General features: G+C 38.2%; 1 protein-coding gene across 2 annotated transcripts; it reads right to left on the bottom strand.

Annotated features, from left to right (window-relative positions):
• Nucleotides 1–6,416: 6,416 nt before the first annotated feature.
• Nucleotides 6,417–18,224, bottom strand: LOC134667455 (histone-binding protein N1/N2). Of its 2 annotated transcripts, none has more exons than XM_063524871.1 (9): nt 18,083–18,224; nt 17,548–17,720; nt 17,300–17,406; nt 16,576–16,757; nt 15,874–15,967; nt 14,462–14,599; nt 13,972–14,046; nt 13,504–13,748; nt 6,417–6,789 (listed from the first exon to the last, which is right to left on the bottom strand). In XM_063524871.1, the coding sequence occupies exons 2-9, from the start codon at nt 17,718–17,720 to the stop codon at nt 6,601–6,603; spliced, it is 1,203 nt and encodes a 400-aa protein (XP_063380941.1). In that variant the 5' UTR covers nt 18,083–18,224; the 3' UTR covers nt 6,417–6,600. The 2 variants fall into 2 exon arrangements, with proteins under 2 accessions (XP_063380941.1, XP_063380942.1); XM_063524872.1 differs by having other exon boundaries at nt 6,420–6,789; nt 17,548–17,713; nt 18,079–18,216.
• Between the last annotated feature and the right edge of the window lie 808 nt (nt 18,225–19,032).

Here is a 19,032-nt window from a genome sequence, read left to right as displayed (position 1 = left end):
TCCATAGAGTTAGACCTTGTCACTGAAAAGGCAAAATAAAAAATATTTTCTCAAAGTCTCATTTATTAAAACCGATCTTAAGTTTACAACATTAAAATAACAACTACATAGTGTGATACTGATAATCTACAAGTTAATTAAGTGATTTGAACCCCTTAAAGTTGTACTAGTAATATTAGAAAGAACCCAAAAAACATTTTCTAATTGCAAACGCTATTAACATGGTTATACTAACCTATACGCCGAAGGCAAGCGGTACGATGTGGATACCATCGTTTAATTACTGAGGTCAGCTGAGTCGTCTAATAGGGAATATTAGGCAAAGCTCTGCGTAGATGGCACCTTTGTGGCACATACAGTAAACAAACCACATTGACACATAACACGTCACGCCAATCACATGGCCTACCGCGAAACAAGAAAATTGAAGTTTCGGTAACCTCTCTATGACTCTTGCATATTCGAGCGATAAAGAGGCAGATAACTAAATTTCGATTTTCGCGTTCGTGTTAACAAACCGCCTTGATGCATCAATGTCATATTTTATTGTCTGTGAAAACTTGTCATTAAACAGTTTAAGGCACAGTATGTATAAGTTAGTCTATGAATTAACTAGAGTCGGAGTGCTGCACTCTGGCGGCAGAACATTGCAGTAATATCCCCTATTGTTTACTTACAGCCCAGCAGACTTCAGTAAAATAATATCACTAAGACATTCTAATTATGTTATTTGTGTTTAAAAGTACACAGATAGAGCTGATTGGGTTCTTTAGTTGATTAACCTTTTGAACGCCAAGAACACATAAAGATGTCGTTGCTAGTCGTGCCCACCGCGCCAAGTATGGAAGGTAGAGGTTGATTGGGGTATGGTTCGAAAGATTCCTCTACGTGAATAGTATTGGCTTGGAGTTCATGTTCGGCAATGGGAATAAACTGATGCTCAATCGTGGGCACAGCTTCTTCCTTAAGCGTTTTTCTTTGTGTAGGAATATATTTGAGCTCTCCTTTAATAGTTAACTTTTCGTACATATTTATATTTTCTTCTTTAAAATGAAGATGGCAAATATAATCATTTGCTTTTAATGCAATTCCTAACGACTTTTTCCAACTTTCTAACCGTGCCGGAGTCTGAGAATTAATAGAAAAATGAAGAATTGTTGAAGTGAAATTGTGAATTTTATAAGAAATATATAAAAATCACAATATAATATTTTATTAAATAACTAGCGACCCGCCCCGGCTTCGCACTAGTCAACAAATTATACATATACGTAAACCTTCCTCAAGAATCACTCTATTGATAGGTAAAAACCGCATGAAAATCGAACTGAAACCGTCCAGTAGTTTGTTTATCGCAAAGATACATTCAAACCCACGAACAGACAGTCGCGGCGGGGGACTTTGTTTTATAAGGTGTAGTGAAAATTACATACTGACCGTTGGTTGGAAAAAAGTAGAGATGCACCGGATATCCGGTTACTATCCGGTATCCGGCCTATCCGGCCATTATTTTACTATCCGGCCGGATACCGGATAGTGTCCTACTATCCGGCCGGATACCGGATAGTAACATTGCTTGATTTCGGAGTAAACAAAATGAATTTAAGAAACAGACACGGTCATAATCGTACTTGCTTATTATTCTAAAACAATTTAATCATTCCACTGACTTGCACGCGCACTCATTTCGAACCTAGAAATAAGTCCGCGCGAACGTTTACTAGGAAACAGAGGGCCTACCGCGAACCACGTTCGACGTGTTGCCTCTTTGTCGCACTTCTAAATTCATACGTAAGTGTGACAGGAAGGCAACACGTCGAACGTGGTTCGCGGTAAGCCCTCAGGTCAAACCTGCAGAATGCGCACCTGAAAAACCGAAATGTAGGTATAGTTCCGCCGGCCGAATATCCGGCGGCCGGATACCGGATATTCGGCCAGGGTCTAGGCCGGATATCCGGTATCCGGTATCCGGCCAAACAACTATCCGTTGCATCTCTAGAAAAAAGATACGGATTTCGTAACATTTTTCTGTTTTTTTCTCTTTCGCCCACTTTGGCAACTGTTTACGATGCAAACTTTTCCCATTTTTACTATAGAAAATATATCCTATAGCGGTGGATTTGCCCTAAAGCCCCACATTCACACTCCTACCTTGTAGGCCGCCTCGTAGTCCGGACTACGAGCCGTCCTACAAACGGCTAAACGGTAGGACGGCTCGTAGTCCGCAACCCCCATACACAATCCTACCCAACGAGGTGGACTACGAGGCGGCCTACAAGGTAGGAGTGTGAATGTGGGGCTTAAGGCCTGGTAAGCCCAGGCCCGAGGTGGCTAGATAACAGAGGTGGCAGTCTATATGATGCGTACTGAGACAGGGGCGGCTAGTTTTACTACACAAGGAAATCCTAAATTTAATAAATCAATTTATGACAATTTTAAATAAAATTTCAAAAAACTGACACCGCACTTCACTCAGTCAATAAGGTCTAAATTCATGTTAGTTCCCGGTACTACCCTAGCGCCACCGGAGAGATTTCGAACTATTCTTTCAACTGACAGCTGGACACTTTTACAACCGTCTTATCATAAAAGATGGCTCTCCTTTACTTCTACACTCCATAGCGCCAAGGACTATAGTATAGTAGTGTTATGGCGGACGCTGTCAAAGTAACCTTCACACGAGTAGGGTTTACATTAGCTTTACCAGGCGTGGCTCACTCCGCGATTTTGTCGCTTTGCTAGAGATAGCTAAAAGTACATCCGTTCGACCCCAATTTTGGGGTTTGCCATAAGCCGCGCATAATGTTTGTGTTTATGACATAAAGCGTTCAAAGGGTTAATTGTGACATTTCCAACCAAAAGGGTACTTATTGTCGGTTGTCAATAAGGCGCTATTTCGATGAAGCTTCAATTTAAATTCAACCTCATCGACAACCGATAATGTGGTACCTTTAAGTTGAAAACATCACAATCAGTCTACAAATACTGTATTACCTTAAAAAATACTTACATTTTCTACTTTAATTTATTATGCTCTCTGAATAATGAAACAGATAAAATTTAGGCAGATTAATATAAGATTGTTGGAAATTAGCGTATTTTGGAATTTCCTAGACTTATTAAGTTATTATACATATTCAGTCTGTTACTTAAATTTTACTCTCCAAATCGTAAATTAAAGAAACGCAAATTAATTACTTAGTAACAATTTTACAATCAAATCCAATTAATGATAACAGTAAGATAAATCCAAATATACTTAGTCTATCAATTAATTTATACTTAGATAACACTTTAAATTACAAAAAAAAAATGGATTAAATTGGAGTCCATATAGCTCGACAGTTTTCGAGACTTTATCAAAGTACCTATTTATATTGTTATACATTGAGTTCTCTTTCTTTATGATACCAAGATGATCTTTCGTTAAATAAACATCATTAGTACCGTTTAATAATAGCCGTTTCCATAAGAGTCAGAGGCACGAGACGACATATCAAAGCGTTCCAATACGAAGACGGAGCAGGAATCCTGGCCTGAAAATTATACCGAAGATCCCTCAGGATGTAGACATATTATACTTGGCCAAGCAGATCGTGTCAGTAGAAAAAGGCGGCAAATTTGAAAAATGTAGGCGCGAAGGGATTGCGTCTCTTAGAAAATTTGAATTTCGCGCCTTTTTCTGCTGACATGATTTGCTTGACCATCTATATATTCTATTTTTTATAATTTTTACTGTCTCCTGCATGTCCAGTTGTTTACGGCGAAATAAAATAATGTATCGTAGTGTTGAATGATAGAAAAAATATTAAAAACAAATCAGATCTAATGACAAAACTTAACGATATGCCTAGCGCGGTAATTGTGTGCAAACATTGTACAGTCAAGGAAAAATATTTAACCTCTTGGGGTTCAATGTCCTAATACTAGTACAAATTACCTCCAATGAAATTTAAATCTTAATGAAATGGAATAGAGTTTCTTTTATTTCGTTTCGTTCGATTTAAAAAAAACAAAACAAATTCAACTCTATTTTCTAATACAGTTGATTCAAATTCGATTGCCAATTTTCCTTGTATGGTGGGCCGCTAGATGGTATACCCTTGAATAAGTTTGTATACCTACAGGAGTCACTTTCCGACATATCTGCTGCAGCCAACTGCACTTATGGTACATGGTACATCTGTAGTATAATTTTCTAGAAACGCTACGTCCAGATACAAATAATTAAAATGGTTTTATTTCTGTTTTACTTGTTTATAATTGGAAAAATTAACACGTCCATGTTTACAGTCTATTTCATTAGCACATTAAAAGAGTGTAAACAAAGCCAACGCGACTCAAGTCATTTCGCTAATGGGATACAGTCAGCAGCAGAAGTTGCTAAACGGGCGAGGTGTTCAAAATAATCTTGACGCGACTTTATTGTTAAGAGAATAAGAGCGCGTCAAGGTAATTTTGAACACCTCGCCCGCCTAGCAACTTCTGCTGCTGACTGTACCTACAACTTTTTGTACCATACGATATGGCATTATGTGTTTACGTTCTTTTAAAGTCCTAATGGTATTAAGTATTAGTTATTTACTATACAAGTGCGAAAACTAAGAAATTCGCAACGAGTGGCGAATTTTATACGTTAGCTACCATGAACATTATAAACAGGACAAATTGTCATAATAGTGCCTAACTTAAATCTTGAATTCTCTATCCATTTGACCATGTTTATGAAAATATCTTACGAACTCGTAGGAATACTTTAGGCCTTGGACTAGGAATCCTCTAGACCGAGTTTAGAGCAATTATTTCATGCAACCGATGATGCCAAAAATGCGGAGGTGCGCGGGACGAGACTTGGTCCGTCCAAAGACACGGACGTCACACAAAGACACTTTCGACTCGAACATGGAGTAAATTTACCGTATGCGTGGCAGAGGGGGTAGCGCGACTATGCTCAGTCTGGAGGATGTTGTCTGTGCTTTAGGCATATATGGCAGGGTCAAGGTCAGACATAGTAGGTACATGTTTCAAAACGCCTGAGAGCCTGCGAACTAGCGATTTACTTTATTACTCGTACAGTCAGCAGCAGAAACTGCTAAAAGGCCAAGGTAATTTTTTTTTTTGTGCTTTTAATGGAATTTAGAGAGAGACCTCTATCTTATCCATGGTTTGACGCCGGGACGTCCCGGAGGGACATCCCGGGGGAAAGAAAAGAGAGATGCCTGCGTCCTGATGGGACACAGGTCTTTGCCTCCCATGAGGGTGTTAGTTTGTTGTTGTTAGTCTGTTAGTCTGGTTTCTTTGTGTTTAGAGATGTAAATTGGTTGTCTGTCTGTCTGGTAGGAGAGAGCGATTTGAATTTTTTGTTAGTAGTTTATATTTTTAGTGTGATGTTGTGGTCGGCTTCGTGGATTGACGTTTTGAACAGCGTTTAAGTATTGGCCAGAGCGGCGGCGGCCGCAGCCAGGTCACGGGCAGTGACTACTCCTGTGAGCACTCTGAAAGATGGAACTGCACCCACTCTGGTTTATTTTCAGTTTTTGTGAGATGAAGTTTAGGTTTTGCAGTACTAGGGTCATGTCGGCGTCAGTGACGTTTGTCAAGTCAATTTTGAAAAGGGCATGCGGTGGGTGAGTCTCTTTTTGGGGTCAGTTTTCTGTCTTATTGTAATGTCATCATCAGGGTCAGTCAGTACGTGTCTTGGTCTCCGTTTCCCTCTTTTGGGGTTCTGTCTGGGGATGTAATCTACAGTGAAGTTTACCAGAGGGTTTGGGTGGTGAGGAGCACGGTCAAAGTATCTTCGTGAGGCCATTTGAAAAAAGTTGTTAATTGATTGAAGACCTAGGTCGCGGTGGAGGTCAATGTTCCTCACGAACCATGGGGCATCGACCGCCCTCCTCAAGAATCTGTTTTGTAGTTTTTGAAAAGAGTCTAACTTGTTTTTTGATGAATGTGAGAAAACCACGCTTGCATAGGAAAGAACGGGGCGTACACAAGTTTTAAAGAGGGTGATCTTGCCCCTGATCGACATTTTACTTTTGTTGTCTAATAGTGGGTAATTTTGAACATCTCGCCCGCTTAGCAACTTCTGCTGCTGGTTGTAAATGAGCACAATTCAAAATTAGTAGCTAAGAGACATACCCAAAGTGTGCAAGACTTTCACTTACTCGGCCGATTATCTGTATATAGTTGGTCAAACCAATTTGTCAGTCAGTAAAATCCAGGAAAACTATAATAATCTTTTTCTTTTGGGCGCTAGTACTAGTGTAAGACAAAGATAGTATAATTCTCTGTCTATGATTGAAATGAGACAGTCCTTTAACAGACTATATCTCATAGACAATTTATTGTACGGTCGACGTCAAAGATTATGTTTACACTTTTGAACCTTACTTTTGTAATAAGGCAAAAAATGTAAACATAGCTTTGACGTCGACTGTACACATGAAACCGTTATCGAACGTGGTTTATCGTAAACGCCAGTGCGCAAGCTCTTACCTTATACTCAATCCTTATAAAGGTGATATTAAAAATTTCCACACGATTTTAGACTTTACACCAACGATTTTACAGTGGAAAATGGTGTGTGGTATTGTTAACTATTCACGTGTTAGCCCTCTTAGCGCAGGAGGCCTCTTCGCCCTCGCTGGACTTTCTCTTCCTCTTGATGAGATGGGAGATGTCTGAGGCGGCAGGCTTGGGCTTGGCCTCCGCAGAGCTGGAGCCAGCGCCGTTGAGATGGGAGCTTTCGCCATTAGATGAGAACAGCGTTTCGGCGAGTCGCTTTTTCGTCTGTGAAATAAGTTTTTTGTAGAAATAATCTAGCTTTTGTTGTCGACTGTTTTGTGGAGTGCCTTGATAAATAATACCTTCGCTGCAGATATTGGTTTAACTCTTAATTTAGGATACATCGCATGGGGTTTTCGACCATGTGGTGGCCCGAAGTGACCGCATTAATAGTGTTTTCATAATAAATAATAATGGACGGAGGAGATAACGCATTGGTCTTAGCGCCCTTTGTATTGAGTAATAGCCATACAAAATAAATTCGGGTAGGTCAGTCACACCACTATAGCGGTTTTAACCTCTCTTATATGATCATTTGAAAAGGAGCCTGACCGAACTTTTTTACTCATATTTTCATAAGGTACTTTTTCCACTACAATAATAACGACACGATTAACAAAGACTATGTTGATGGGACTGAGTCTTTACTTAAAGTGTGTACACTTTATGTATTTGCATTATCACGCCGAAAGAAGGGTTGAAAAGGTAATTTTTTCACTACAATTATAGCGACACGATTTTAACTAAGACTATGTTGATGGGACTAAGTCCTTACTTAAAGTCACACTATTTGTAAAATCTATTATTATAGTATCAGGTTAGGTTTACCAAACAAATTAGGACTTCAGTTTTAGCCAAGAATAGCCTGCACTTGAATATCAATATTTGTTTCAACGCATGTGCTTGCTACATGACACTGATAGTGATATCACTTTTTTTTTTTTTTTTTTTAATTTATTGAACAATAAGCTAAATAACGTACATTATTATTACAAGACCCATCGTGGGCAAAACCTTGAGGAGGTTTGTATGCCGATGGGGAGTTCGAGAAAATAACATGACAATATACATATCTATCTTATACTAATTAAAATTCTTAATATATGTAACTAAAGTCGTTAGATTGTAACAAGTGCGTCTTAATTACTTTTTTTCTATTTTTCCCGTTTACATATTTTAATCTAGTATCTTCTGGCAAATCATTTAATATTTTAGGCAATATATATGTATACAGTCTAGTGCCATAAATGTTCTTATATTTGGGTAAACAATATTTGTTTTGGCTCTGTAAACTTCTTAGTTTTGTACATCTTATATATTCTTTTAGTTTAGTAACATGGTGATATTCTTCAGTTAGTATGGCTAGTTTACATTTATTTTGAACTGGGAGTATATTACAGTATTTGAAAAGTTGAGAGTAGTCTGTTTCGTGTTTCTTTTTTATATGCTTAGGTACAATTGTCTTCAGTAGTCTTATCTGTAGGTTATATATTTTTTCTATATATGTTTTAAAGGTTCTACCATATGTACTCAGAGCGTAACCGATCACAGAGTCAGCCAGGGCTAAGTACAGCATACGCAAGGTTTTGTACGGTAATTTGTACCTTAGGGTTGACATTTTACTTAGAATTGCTCTTAATTTATCGCACACATAATTAATATGAGGTCCCCAGTTGAATCTATGGTCGATTATGAGCCCAAGATACATGTGTTCTGTGACTACTTCGATTTTATCACAGTTACAGTTTGTGATATTATGTTGGTGCAAGCAGCTATGTTGGTGTGCAAACACAGTAATGTCATGAGTGGTTTTATTGTGAGCCGAACGGATATGCATTATTTTCGTCTTTTGCGCGTTAATTACTAAACCGACGTCGTGCGCCCATTTGCAAAGGGTGTTGAAGTTAGATTGCATTGTGCGCTCGGCGGCCGCTATGTCACGGTCGGCTGTGATAATGCATGTGTCGTCCGCGAACTGATAGACAGAGCCCTCGGTTATTATGTTGCACATATCATTAACATACAGCAAGTACTCAGTTGGGCCGATTATGGATCCTTGTGCCGTGCCTTTTTCGGTTTTTATTTCGTCACTGTATGTGTTGTTTATCTTTACTCGTGTGTGTCTATTTTTGTGATAGTTTTTCAGCAAGTTAACTAAAGGGCCCTGTATACCGCTCTGCTCTAGTTTGCAATACAACGTTTCATAATCTAACATTTCAAAAGCTTTGCTAAAATCAATGAAAACAACTTGGCCAAGTGATAATGAATTTTGCTGATAAAATAAAAACATGCACATCATTGAGGTATGTTTACGTGACTTTTTGAGAAAACAAGAGTCTTTTACTTATACTCTGTATCTTTAGGTATTTAAATAAGAATAAACAAAATCTACCCTCAAATGGCTCCTTAAGCCAGTTGAGCGTAGATGGAAACATTACATCGTCGGGTGACAAGCAAAACTCACTAAGTACTATCAATAAATTAAAGTAACAATGCACTTTATTACACTTGTAACCATTAACGTATATATCTATGGACTGGCCTTACGGGCACTAAAAATGGTACTAGTTTAGCGGTGTGACGCACGAATTCCAGCCAATCGTGCAGTCAAACGCAACTAGTTGCGACCAATAGCGCGCTTGATGCGAACTCATCAACCAATCGCGCGCGTCATGCGAACTCATCAACCAATCGCGTTGTAGCGGTGTCACATCGCTGTACTGGCCCCTGTCATGCCTCATTATTATTGCCCGTAAGGCCAGTCCTGAGATATCTATGTCAATGCTTGTAACACGTTGTCCAATAATTTCAATGATTTTAGTTAGTGACTTTTGCTTGTCACCCGACGACATGATCAAAGAACGTGGGTTAAAGTCAAGTCGTTCAGTGACTGATCCAGGCGCTTTTGTATTTGGTTGGTTAACCAATAAATGTTATAACTACCCGAAAATGTACAAATTGTTTGTTTACTTTTATTTAAATACCTAAAGATGCAGACTATATGTCTATATCCTATATAATTCGCCGCTATAAACTAACTAACTATCATAGCAAGCAGATTTACCTAGCCAAATAGGCAGCGGGTAAGCAGAGAAACCCAACTTGTACATCAGACGAAATCTCTCCTAGCGTCCACTTAGAGTGACATTCCATTTCCAACTGCAGCTGCAATACTGTTCATTTTACTATGGAAACGCGTCGCTGTCATTGTCAATTTCTATAGAAATAGAACAGTATTGCAGCTGCAGTTGGAAATGGAATGTCACTTTTAGTTTTAGTCTAGGTGTAAGTATGATAAATAATCAGTAAATATCTTAATTAGGAATAAAACAACGATCGTTTATTAGACTCCTTGGACAAGACAACAAATGGCCTAACGCGCCAATCATTAGCCTAGGTTCAAGCTTATATTACGAGTAAGACAACAATGATGACTTTCCTACAATAGTGTGCGAAAACTAAATAGAAGTCATTGCGCAACAAAGGTTGAGTCGGACCAAGCACAAAAAACCGGCCAAGTGCGAGTCGGACTCGCGCACGAAGGGTTCCGTACCATTACACAAAAAACTGCAAAAAAACCACGTTGCATGGTAGCCCCACCTAAATATTTATTATATTTTGTTTCGAGTATTTGTTGTTACAGCGGCAACAGAAATACATCTGTGAAAATTTCAACTGCCTAGCTATCACGGTTCATGAGATACAGCCTGGTGACAGACAGACGGACAATCAGCGGAGTCTTAGTAATAGGGTTCCGTTTTTACCCTTTGGGTACGCTAATGCTAATGGTAAATTGTAACTCACCTCTTAATAGACGTACCTACGTGTGGACAGCTTCACAGTGTAATTCTGATATGTACAAGTTAGTTTTCCAATCTTTACTATTTTATAGGCCTACCACAGACGACGCTTATCATGAATAGTGGCATAAAACAAAATGAAATGCCGTTCGATTTTAAATCTTACCAGTAAAAGATAGAATATTAAATGCAATAGCATTTCATTTTGACATGTGCCACTATTCATGATAAGCGTCGCGGCTGATCTCAGGAGGTCAATAACGAAGTTGAGCAGTGATTTTCTAGTAGTAGGTAGCGTAGTTTTGGCACTAAAACTAGTCTGTATCTGACATTTTTACTTAACAGGGGCTTAACAAATCTGCTTCATGCAGGCGCAACCATTCCGTAGCTAACCAACTAACTACGTACATACCAACCGCCGGTACCTACGTCTACTTGCTTTATTTATACATACCATATTTTAAATAGCTGTTTCCAATGTAAAATTGATCGTTATTTTCGATCCATAAGGATTTTAAGTATTATTTAGCCATCCATATTGTATTTAAATATTTTTAAAAAATGTCACGTAATAATGAATTTTGACATCAATGGCCATGCCTGTCACTGGAAAGGAACATTTAACACACATGGCCATCAATGTATTGGGTATATAGCTGAAATAACACACATTCACAATTTTGATTAACTTTATTTCAATACCTCAGCAATACAATACAAACATGGCCACATGGTAAAAATGTTCCGCTTAAATCTAATCAGTACAAAACAATTACAAACTATGAGTATATTAAATGCAAATTGAGATTTTTAGGGCTTAATCAGACCTAGGACAACAAGAACGGAGAGTTATAAAATTTTTAAATAGTTACCAATAAATTACAGAGTTAAACTGATTTTAGGAGTTATGTCAATTGGATGTGCATTGAACAACAATTTTAATTTATCCACCAACATAACTTTGATTTGTCCTAGGCCTGACTGTTCTAAGGCACTAAGTAAATCCTAACAAAATTCATCCAAAAATAATACTGACAATTCAATACAATCATATCACAATTTTAGGCGAACCACCAATTTGGCACATTTAACAGGAACTTCTAACAATACAAATAAATATGGAAAGTTAACATTAAAACTAGTGAGTATACTTATAATTACATTCCAATTTTGGATAACCATAATGGGATGATACGATTACTAGAGCTAACGATTTTTGTAACTAATAATTATTAAAACTTATTATTTTAAAATAGTAGGGTTAGTAAGGAACACAAATGTATGGAAGTGCATGCACTTTAGTCTCAGGCGATGCCGCTTGGCACGATTGTTCCTTAGGTCAAACAAAGTTGATCTGGCCCGGTAGCCAGGAGATCGTACCATGCAGACCCCCCAAAAAGGGAGGGGGGGTGAAAGGGTCGGCTCCCAGGTCCAATCTATGCTATAATTCCTTCCTAGTCTTAGGAACTAGGGCAAGTTATATATCATTTTCGTATAAATTAGGGACGAGGAATTCATTTTTTAAATAATTATTATGCCATTCCATACAAAAAAAAATGATTTTTGTACAAAACATGAAAATGTTATGTAATTATTTGTGAGAATTTTGGATGTTACAATCACAGTGTGGCGATTTGCACTAGATAAAAAATTGGACGATGTAGCCCATGTATTCTTTATTTTAGAAAATATCACTTTAAAGTAGGCATTCATACATTTTTATGTAATAAAAAAATAAATTATAGCGCGTGGCGGTAACGATTTCCATACAAATGGAACTATGCCCAAAATCAAAGATTAAAAATGTTTACTAAAACACTGAATTTGACATTTTAAAAGTTTATATATAATGTTTTAATAATTTTTCCATGCGTTTTTGCCCTTTTTTGGTACAAATTTGTTGTTTATATTTTTCTTCCATACTAACTTTCTCCCTCCTATTTGCCCCCCCTAAGCGTTGATTTTATAAAATTTTATTTTATCTTAAACTTAAACCTGTTGCATTTAATTGATGTTGAAAATTTCAGCTTTATATCTTCAGGGGTTTAGATTGTATGATGTCTGGAAGTAAGCAGAGTTTTGTTAGATATTATAATGTATGGGATATTATGAAATAAAATGTCTTTAGCTCAAACACATGTAGATCCCAAACTACTGAACATTTTAACCTGAAAGTTTGAACATCGATTAATTACAAAAGGTATAAGTTAGTTATAAAAACAAATTTAAAAATATCTACCCTTAAGGGGGGAAATTGGGGGGAGAAAGTTTGTATGGAAGAAAAATAAAAACAACAAATTTGTACCAAAAAAGGGCTAAAACGCATGGAAAAAATATGCAAACATTATATTTAAACTTTTAAAATGCCAAATTCAGTGTTTTAGTAAACATTTTTAATTTTTGACTTTGGGCATAGTTCCATTTGTATGGAAATCGTTACCGCCACGCGCTATAAATTATTTTTTTACTACAAAAAAATGTATGAATGCCTACTTTAAAGTGATATTTTCCAGAATAAAGAATACATGGGCTACATCGTCCTATTTTTTATTTAGTGCAAATCGTCACACTGTGATTGTACCATCCAAAATTGTCACAAAAAATTACATAACATTTTCATGTTTTATACGAAAATCATTTTTTTTTGTATGGAAAGGCATAAAATTCTTTCAAAAATGAATTCCTCGTCCCTAATTTATACGAAAATGATATATAACTTGACCTAGTTGCTAAGACTAGGAAGGACTATAGCATAGATTGGACCTGGGGAGCCGACCCTTTCACCCCCCCTTTTTGGGGGGTCTGCATGGTACGATCTCCTGTCTACCGGGCCAGATCAACTTTGTTTGACCTAAGGAACAATCGTGCCAAGCGGCATCGCCTGAGACTAAAGTGCATGCTAAATGACCTTACTGACCCTACTAAAAGACGAGAAAGTTGGATGAGATTTGAAAGATGAGATTATTGTGCGCGGATTATATCAGTCTTATATACATATAAACAGACACCGACTTGAGTATCCACTCATATGCAGGATTTAGACCTCCGAATGGCAGTCAACAAAGCAACGAGTTTTCTCTTTCAAAATCATATCCCTCAACATCTTTCGCGTCTCCTCTAAGCATTCACATGGCCTTACCTCAGTCTTATAGTCCATCATGTCTTGTATTTTCTCCTGAATCTCTGGCAGAAGCTCCTTCAACTCCTTAATTTCTCCTTCGACGGAGTAGAACGGATCTGCCGTGGAGTGTTTCTTAACGGTAGCGTCGTCTTTCACTGTTGCGGGGTTCTCGAGCGTTTTGATGCGAGTCTCGAGAATGTTGGCGGCATTTTTGAAGTGGGTGATCGCGTCTTCGAAATTGGAGGCGAGCGAGTTTGCTAAACCTGTGGGCAAAAAAATATGCTGAGGGCGTTGGAAAATGTGTACTCATCATATCAGTTATGCGGATTCCTATAAACAAATCGAACAGTTGGGGATTTTTACTCTTTGAATTGTTAGCGAATGATTATGGTGAAAACTACGAAGGAAACATTTTGGTACACATTTGTAAATGTGTTCACTTTGTAACTTTTACCCAAAATAAAAATATAGTATGCATGTATTTACCGATTTGATAGTGGGTTTCAGCAATGCGGCGGTCGTCACTGCTGTACAGTTCTTTTTGGATTTCTAAGCAACTTTCTGTAAAAAAGAAAAATGTTTTTAATTTATTACACATACTAGTCGAAACATATACATATTTAGTGATACGTATAACACATTTACTTTGTTAAATAATATTTCAGGCATACACCCGCATATTTAAAGAAAACAATAGAACTTCCAAAATGTGGGATATGACATAGCCGTCGGACTGGGGACGAAAAGCAAGTATCGGTCGATTATTTAATGTGTAAGGTCACGTACGCACTTGCGGTTGCAACCACTGCCGTTCAAGACATACAAGTATTATATCTAAAAGAAAATCTCAATCGCAAAAAAAAGTGTTCATCGCCACTCGCTGATGGCCGCTAATCAGAATGCTCGACTCACTTTTCGAGTATGAAACCTTAAGTAGATGGGTACGTAAAGCGAACTGTGAGAGTAAAATACTAACGCATATCGAGGACTGCCTTGTCGTACGTCTCGCTCTCCAGCGCGACCTCCCCGAGCGCGAGGTGCACGTCGGCGAGCTGCGCGCGCGCCGCGTGGCCGCCGCCCGCCGCGCGCCGCCGCAGGATGCTGCGCGCCAGGTCTGCAACAACCACAAACATTACTTGACTTCAAAGACTAGGAATCCTCTAGACGGAGTTTAGAGCAATTATTTCATGAAAGCAATGCTGCCAAAAAGCTGCGGGGGACGAGGTAAGCGAGTCCCGTGCCGTGATTGGTGGAGAAATGGAGTAAAACTACCGAGTATATTTGTGGCAGAGGGAGTAGCGCGACTATGCTCAGTCCAGGTGTGCTTGACCACAAGAGACCGCGAAGCTAGCCTTGTCAAGTGTCATCGATCCCAGTGCGCCCTCACGAACGGCATAGAGGGTGAAACGCTAGAGTGGATAGGGCCAAAATTCTCCCCCTCTCTTGCCTGGAGGGGAAAGGAGCGGCGGCGAGTCCCACACATCGTGCGTAAACGCATTCCCACTAATCCCACTCCATTAAAAAAAAGGGGGGGCGAAACTCCTCCCTTCGAGCAAACTCGGCTCCGTTCGGCTCAGCATTGCTCCGAGCAATTATTAGGGTAATGGCGCTTGAATTTCGAGAACCCTAAATGGCCGAAAGGGATGCCATATATTATGCCAGGATGATTTTATTATTATTTATTTATTATTAATACACAGTACAGAGCTTAAATCTATACAGATCCCTGCAAAACTGTATTTACAGTTTGCCTGCAGGTAAGAGTCTCTACATGGGTCTCTATTGTTTCCCAAACAGTTCCAAGTCATAATGTATTGTTTGTCCGATTCGACCCTGAACCGCTGTCTAACTGGGTTTTTGTTTGTAGGAAGTTTCCTTTCTGTACAGTCTGGTCGGGTTCTGTTAGGTTGAGACATCAGTAATTTTATAAGTAGATTGTAAGATTTTTGAATTGTATTTTAAATGACATCTGTTTTGATTTTAATTTATATTTGATATGATAATGTAATGTTTAGATAATGTAATAACTTCTGTACGGTAATACTATTATTTATTCTGTGGCCTTGTGGAGTAGCAGAGGCTAGAGAGAGGATATAAAAGATTGACCACATCAATGCCACACCTTTAAATTTCGTTTGTGGAAAAGTCTACAGATATGAAATGACTAAAACGGCGCCCGCCGTCTTAGGGGTTACTGGAATGTAAGTAATTGGGGTGTTTTTCGGTATGTATGCAACTTATTGTCTCTGGTCTAGCCCTAGGATGTGCCATCTTTTTAGCCTCGGTGTGTTAGCCTCGGTGTGTAGTCTTGTTTGTTTAACAGGTTTCTGGCTAATTCGTTGCAGTGGTTTATTATTTGTATGAAAATTGAAAAGCATTACTACTTACCCAACATTTCCCATGCTAGCTGGAGGTTGTCAACGTCATCATCGTTTTCTAAGTCAGCCATTGACTCGTCCGCTGCCTCTCCATTAGACGGGCCCTGACAAAAACACCACACAAATAAAATCAATTATAAATGAAATGGTAATGAAATTAAAATTTAGGCAAATTCGAAGAACTTTTTTTTTTTGTTTCATTCAACATAATTTTCTTAATAGCTACCTAAGGGTAGTGGTATTCCACCTGTCCCAATTTCATTGTCCAATGTCATTGCGTCTCACTCTCTCATTAAACAAAATCTGAGACACAATACACATTGGACAGATGGAATACCACCCTATAGTACGTTTTTTTTAGCATTAGAAATAAGGTAAACAATCTTGGTGTGTCTTTTAATTGAAAAACATATTTTAAAAATACGTTATGGCAAATACGAAACAATTATGAATCTAATACGATCATTTTATATTCTTCTGCTTTCATAAGTAATAGTTTTTGATTTTTAATAAGCGTTTTTCTTTCTTTCTAATGCTAAAAAACGAACTATAAGACAGAGGCGTATTTTAATATTTGGCGCCTTCTCAAGTCTGAGAAGGCCTTAATAATTTGTCCTTATCCATCATTGTGACATTTGTGTTTGTTAGCAAGGGACAGAATTTAACAAAGATTTGCTAAGGTGTGTGAATAAGGGGTTAGCGTTACTCTTACAGGTTGATCATCTGCAGTGCTGCTGCTGGCCGGCTCGTCTTTCGTGGTGGACTCAGCCTCACTCTTCTTCACTCCCTCATCAGCCTCACTCTTCTTCACTCCATCGTCAGCCTCCGCCTTCACGGGCTCAGCTTCTGACTCTCCATTCTCTTCCTCGCCATTCTCACCATTTTCTTCTTGTTCTAAAATAAATGCCAACTTTTATTACATGTTCATTACAATGAAACATACAATTTTTACAATTACTTTGTTAAAGAGTTGTTGATTGTAGAAAAGGTGTGAAGTTTGAGAAGTTGATTGCATGTTTGTAGCATATCAGTTGTTAAATTTCACCTTTTGCCAATCATAGTTGCCTCATATTGTATGAAGGCCATACACATTTTTTTCATAGTTGACATATGTATTAGCAGTAGTACAGTCGCCATCAGATATATCGAAGCGGCCAAGGTGTTCACAAATATCTGAACACGCCTCTATTGTCAAGGCATTAGAGTGCGCGTTCAGATATTGTGAACACCTTGGCCACTCCGATATATCTGATGGCGAAGACTGTACATCCGGTCTAAACATTTTCTGGCATATAAAGCAAAAAAAATACAACAACATTACAACAGACATGTAATTGTCAAGAAAATAAGAGATATAGTATGTTTGGTTTACTGCTTTGCACATTCTGCCTAATGTTGACTGTTCCCTCAACAACTTTGTCTGACCCACCACTTACCTTCATTATCATCATCTTCCTCACCATCGCCATTGCCAGTTCCTGGCATCCCGTCACCGAGGACCCCACTCTCTTCTCTCGACAATCCCAATAAAGCCTTGCCATACCTATGAAGATACAGTTCAATGTAGTAAGCAATATACTGTCACTCAATGACAAATCATTAGAAGTAGAAACTGGAGATGTCTAAATCAAATTTAATATGTATAATGCTATGATGATATATTAATAAACAAGAAATTACTTACCATAGATATGCCTCTGCACACTGGTCAGCCGTGTCCCCGTGTTCTTTGGCCAGGAGCTCGCAGGCCTTAGCCAGAGCCTCTGTGGCCGCGTTGTAGTCTCTCACAGCTAAGTTTCGCCGCCCACTAGCCAGTAGCTCAGAAGGGGTTTGTGTCACTTCTTCTACATCTGCCATCTGAAGTATCAGAAAAATAACAAGCTGTTGAAATAAATTGTTTGTGTAACCGTAAAATACTGATCGTAATTGTGAAAACACAATACACTTTCATAGATTGAAAATACTTGAGCCGAATAGTTAAAATTTCCGGCTAAAAATTTCGTAACGGTCGTCTTGAACAATGGTTTTTCAGTGTAACACGTGTCAAGTGCTTTTTTGTTTTATAAAGGATTACTCAAAACACACATTCATAAATAAAGAATCCAAGCATAAGCCTTTTATAAGTAAAAGAAAACGATATTGAAAAAAGTAAGACATACGTAAAGTACGTACTATTACCACTATTGCCAGCATGATCCTTGAAAGTTTGTAATACTTGCCTTGTAGACTTTTGCTGCAGATCGGTTTAAACAGCAAGATTAACAGTAACTCGCAGGAAGTAAGGAGCGCAGAATTTGATAGCAAAACGTATAAATACTTATTAAATTCAAACCGTAATCACTTGCAATTTTTTCCACTCCACTTTTGCGGACATGCAAAGCACAGATAAGATATTTCGATGACAAGTGACAATATGATAGGAATATAAATTCACCATGCTCATAATGAAATTACGAATCGCCAACATAACCAGTTTTTTTTAAACAATTTAGGTATATTTAACAATCGGGAATCAAAAACATAAGATAATCTGTTTTAGTTTTAATTGAAAATAATTAAATAAATAAAACATATTATTCAAGCTTAGAAAGGATGGCCGTAAGAAATAATAAACATATTTTTGTTGTAAAGTTGCCATCCTGTATGTCGCCAGGAATGTAGTAGTAGAGGATTGTAGTCTGTGCTCACCCGCCAAATTGAGGCCAATGCCGCCAAATTGTGTTATTAAAAAAAACAACAAAGGGCGGGAACGAAACGTCATATACCGGCGGATGTGGCACAGCGATCAGCGACCGCAGTGTAGCCATTTGCAAATATGAAATAATATATGACGACCTTTTGGGATGTATTGACTTCCCGTATTCAATAGGGAGTATTACTGCAATGTTCTGCCGCCAGAGTGCAGCACTAGTGCACATAGTAAACCATAGAGAGATACAATACCTACTAAGGCCTTAAACAGTTTTTTGACAAGTTTGCAGTTTAGGTCTGTATGACATGCATCAAGACGGTTTAAATCGTTTATAGGTGGCCTACCGTGAAAACGCGAAAATGGAAATTTCGTTATCTGCCTATATCGCTCGAATATGCTAGAGTAATTGAGAGGTTAGATAACGAAATTTCGATTTTCTTGTTTCGCAGTAGGCCTCCAGATTGTGATGGCTTGTGG

Source organism: Cydia fagiglandana, chromosome 9 (assembly GCF_963556715.1).
Source record: "Cydia fagiglandana chromosome 9, ilCydFagi1.1, whole genome shotgun sequence".
NCBI classification, from domain to species: Eukaryota; Metazoa; Arthropoda; class Insecta; order Lepidoptera; family Tortricidae; genus Cydia; species Cydia fagiglandana.
Note: the sequence above shows the minus strand (reverse complement) of the source record. Positions and strands in the feature narration are given on the sequence as shown.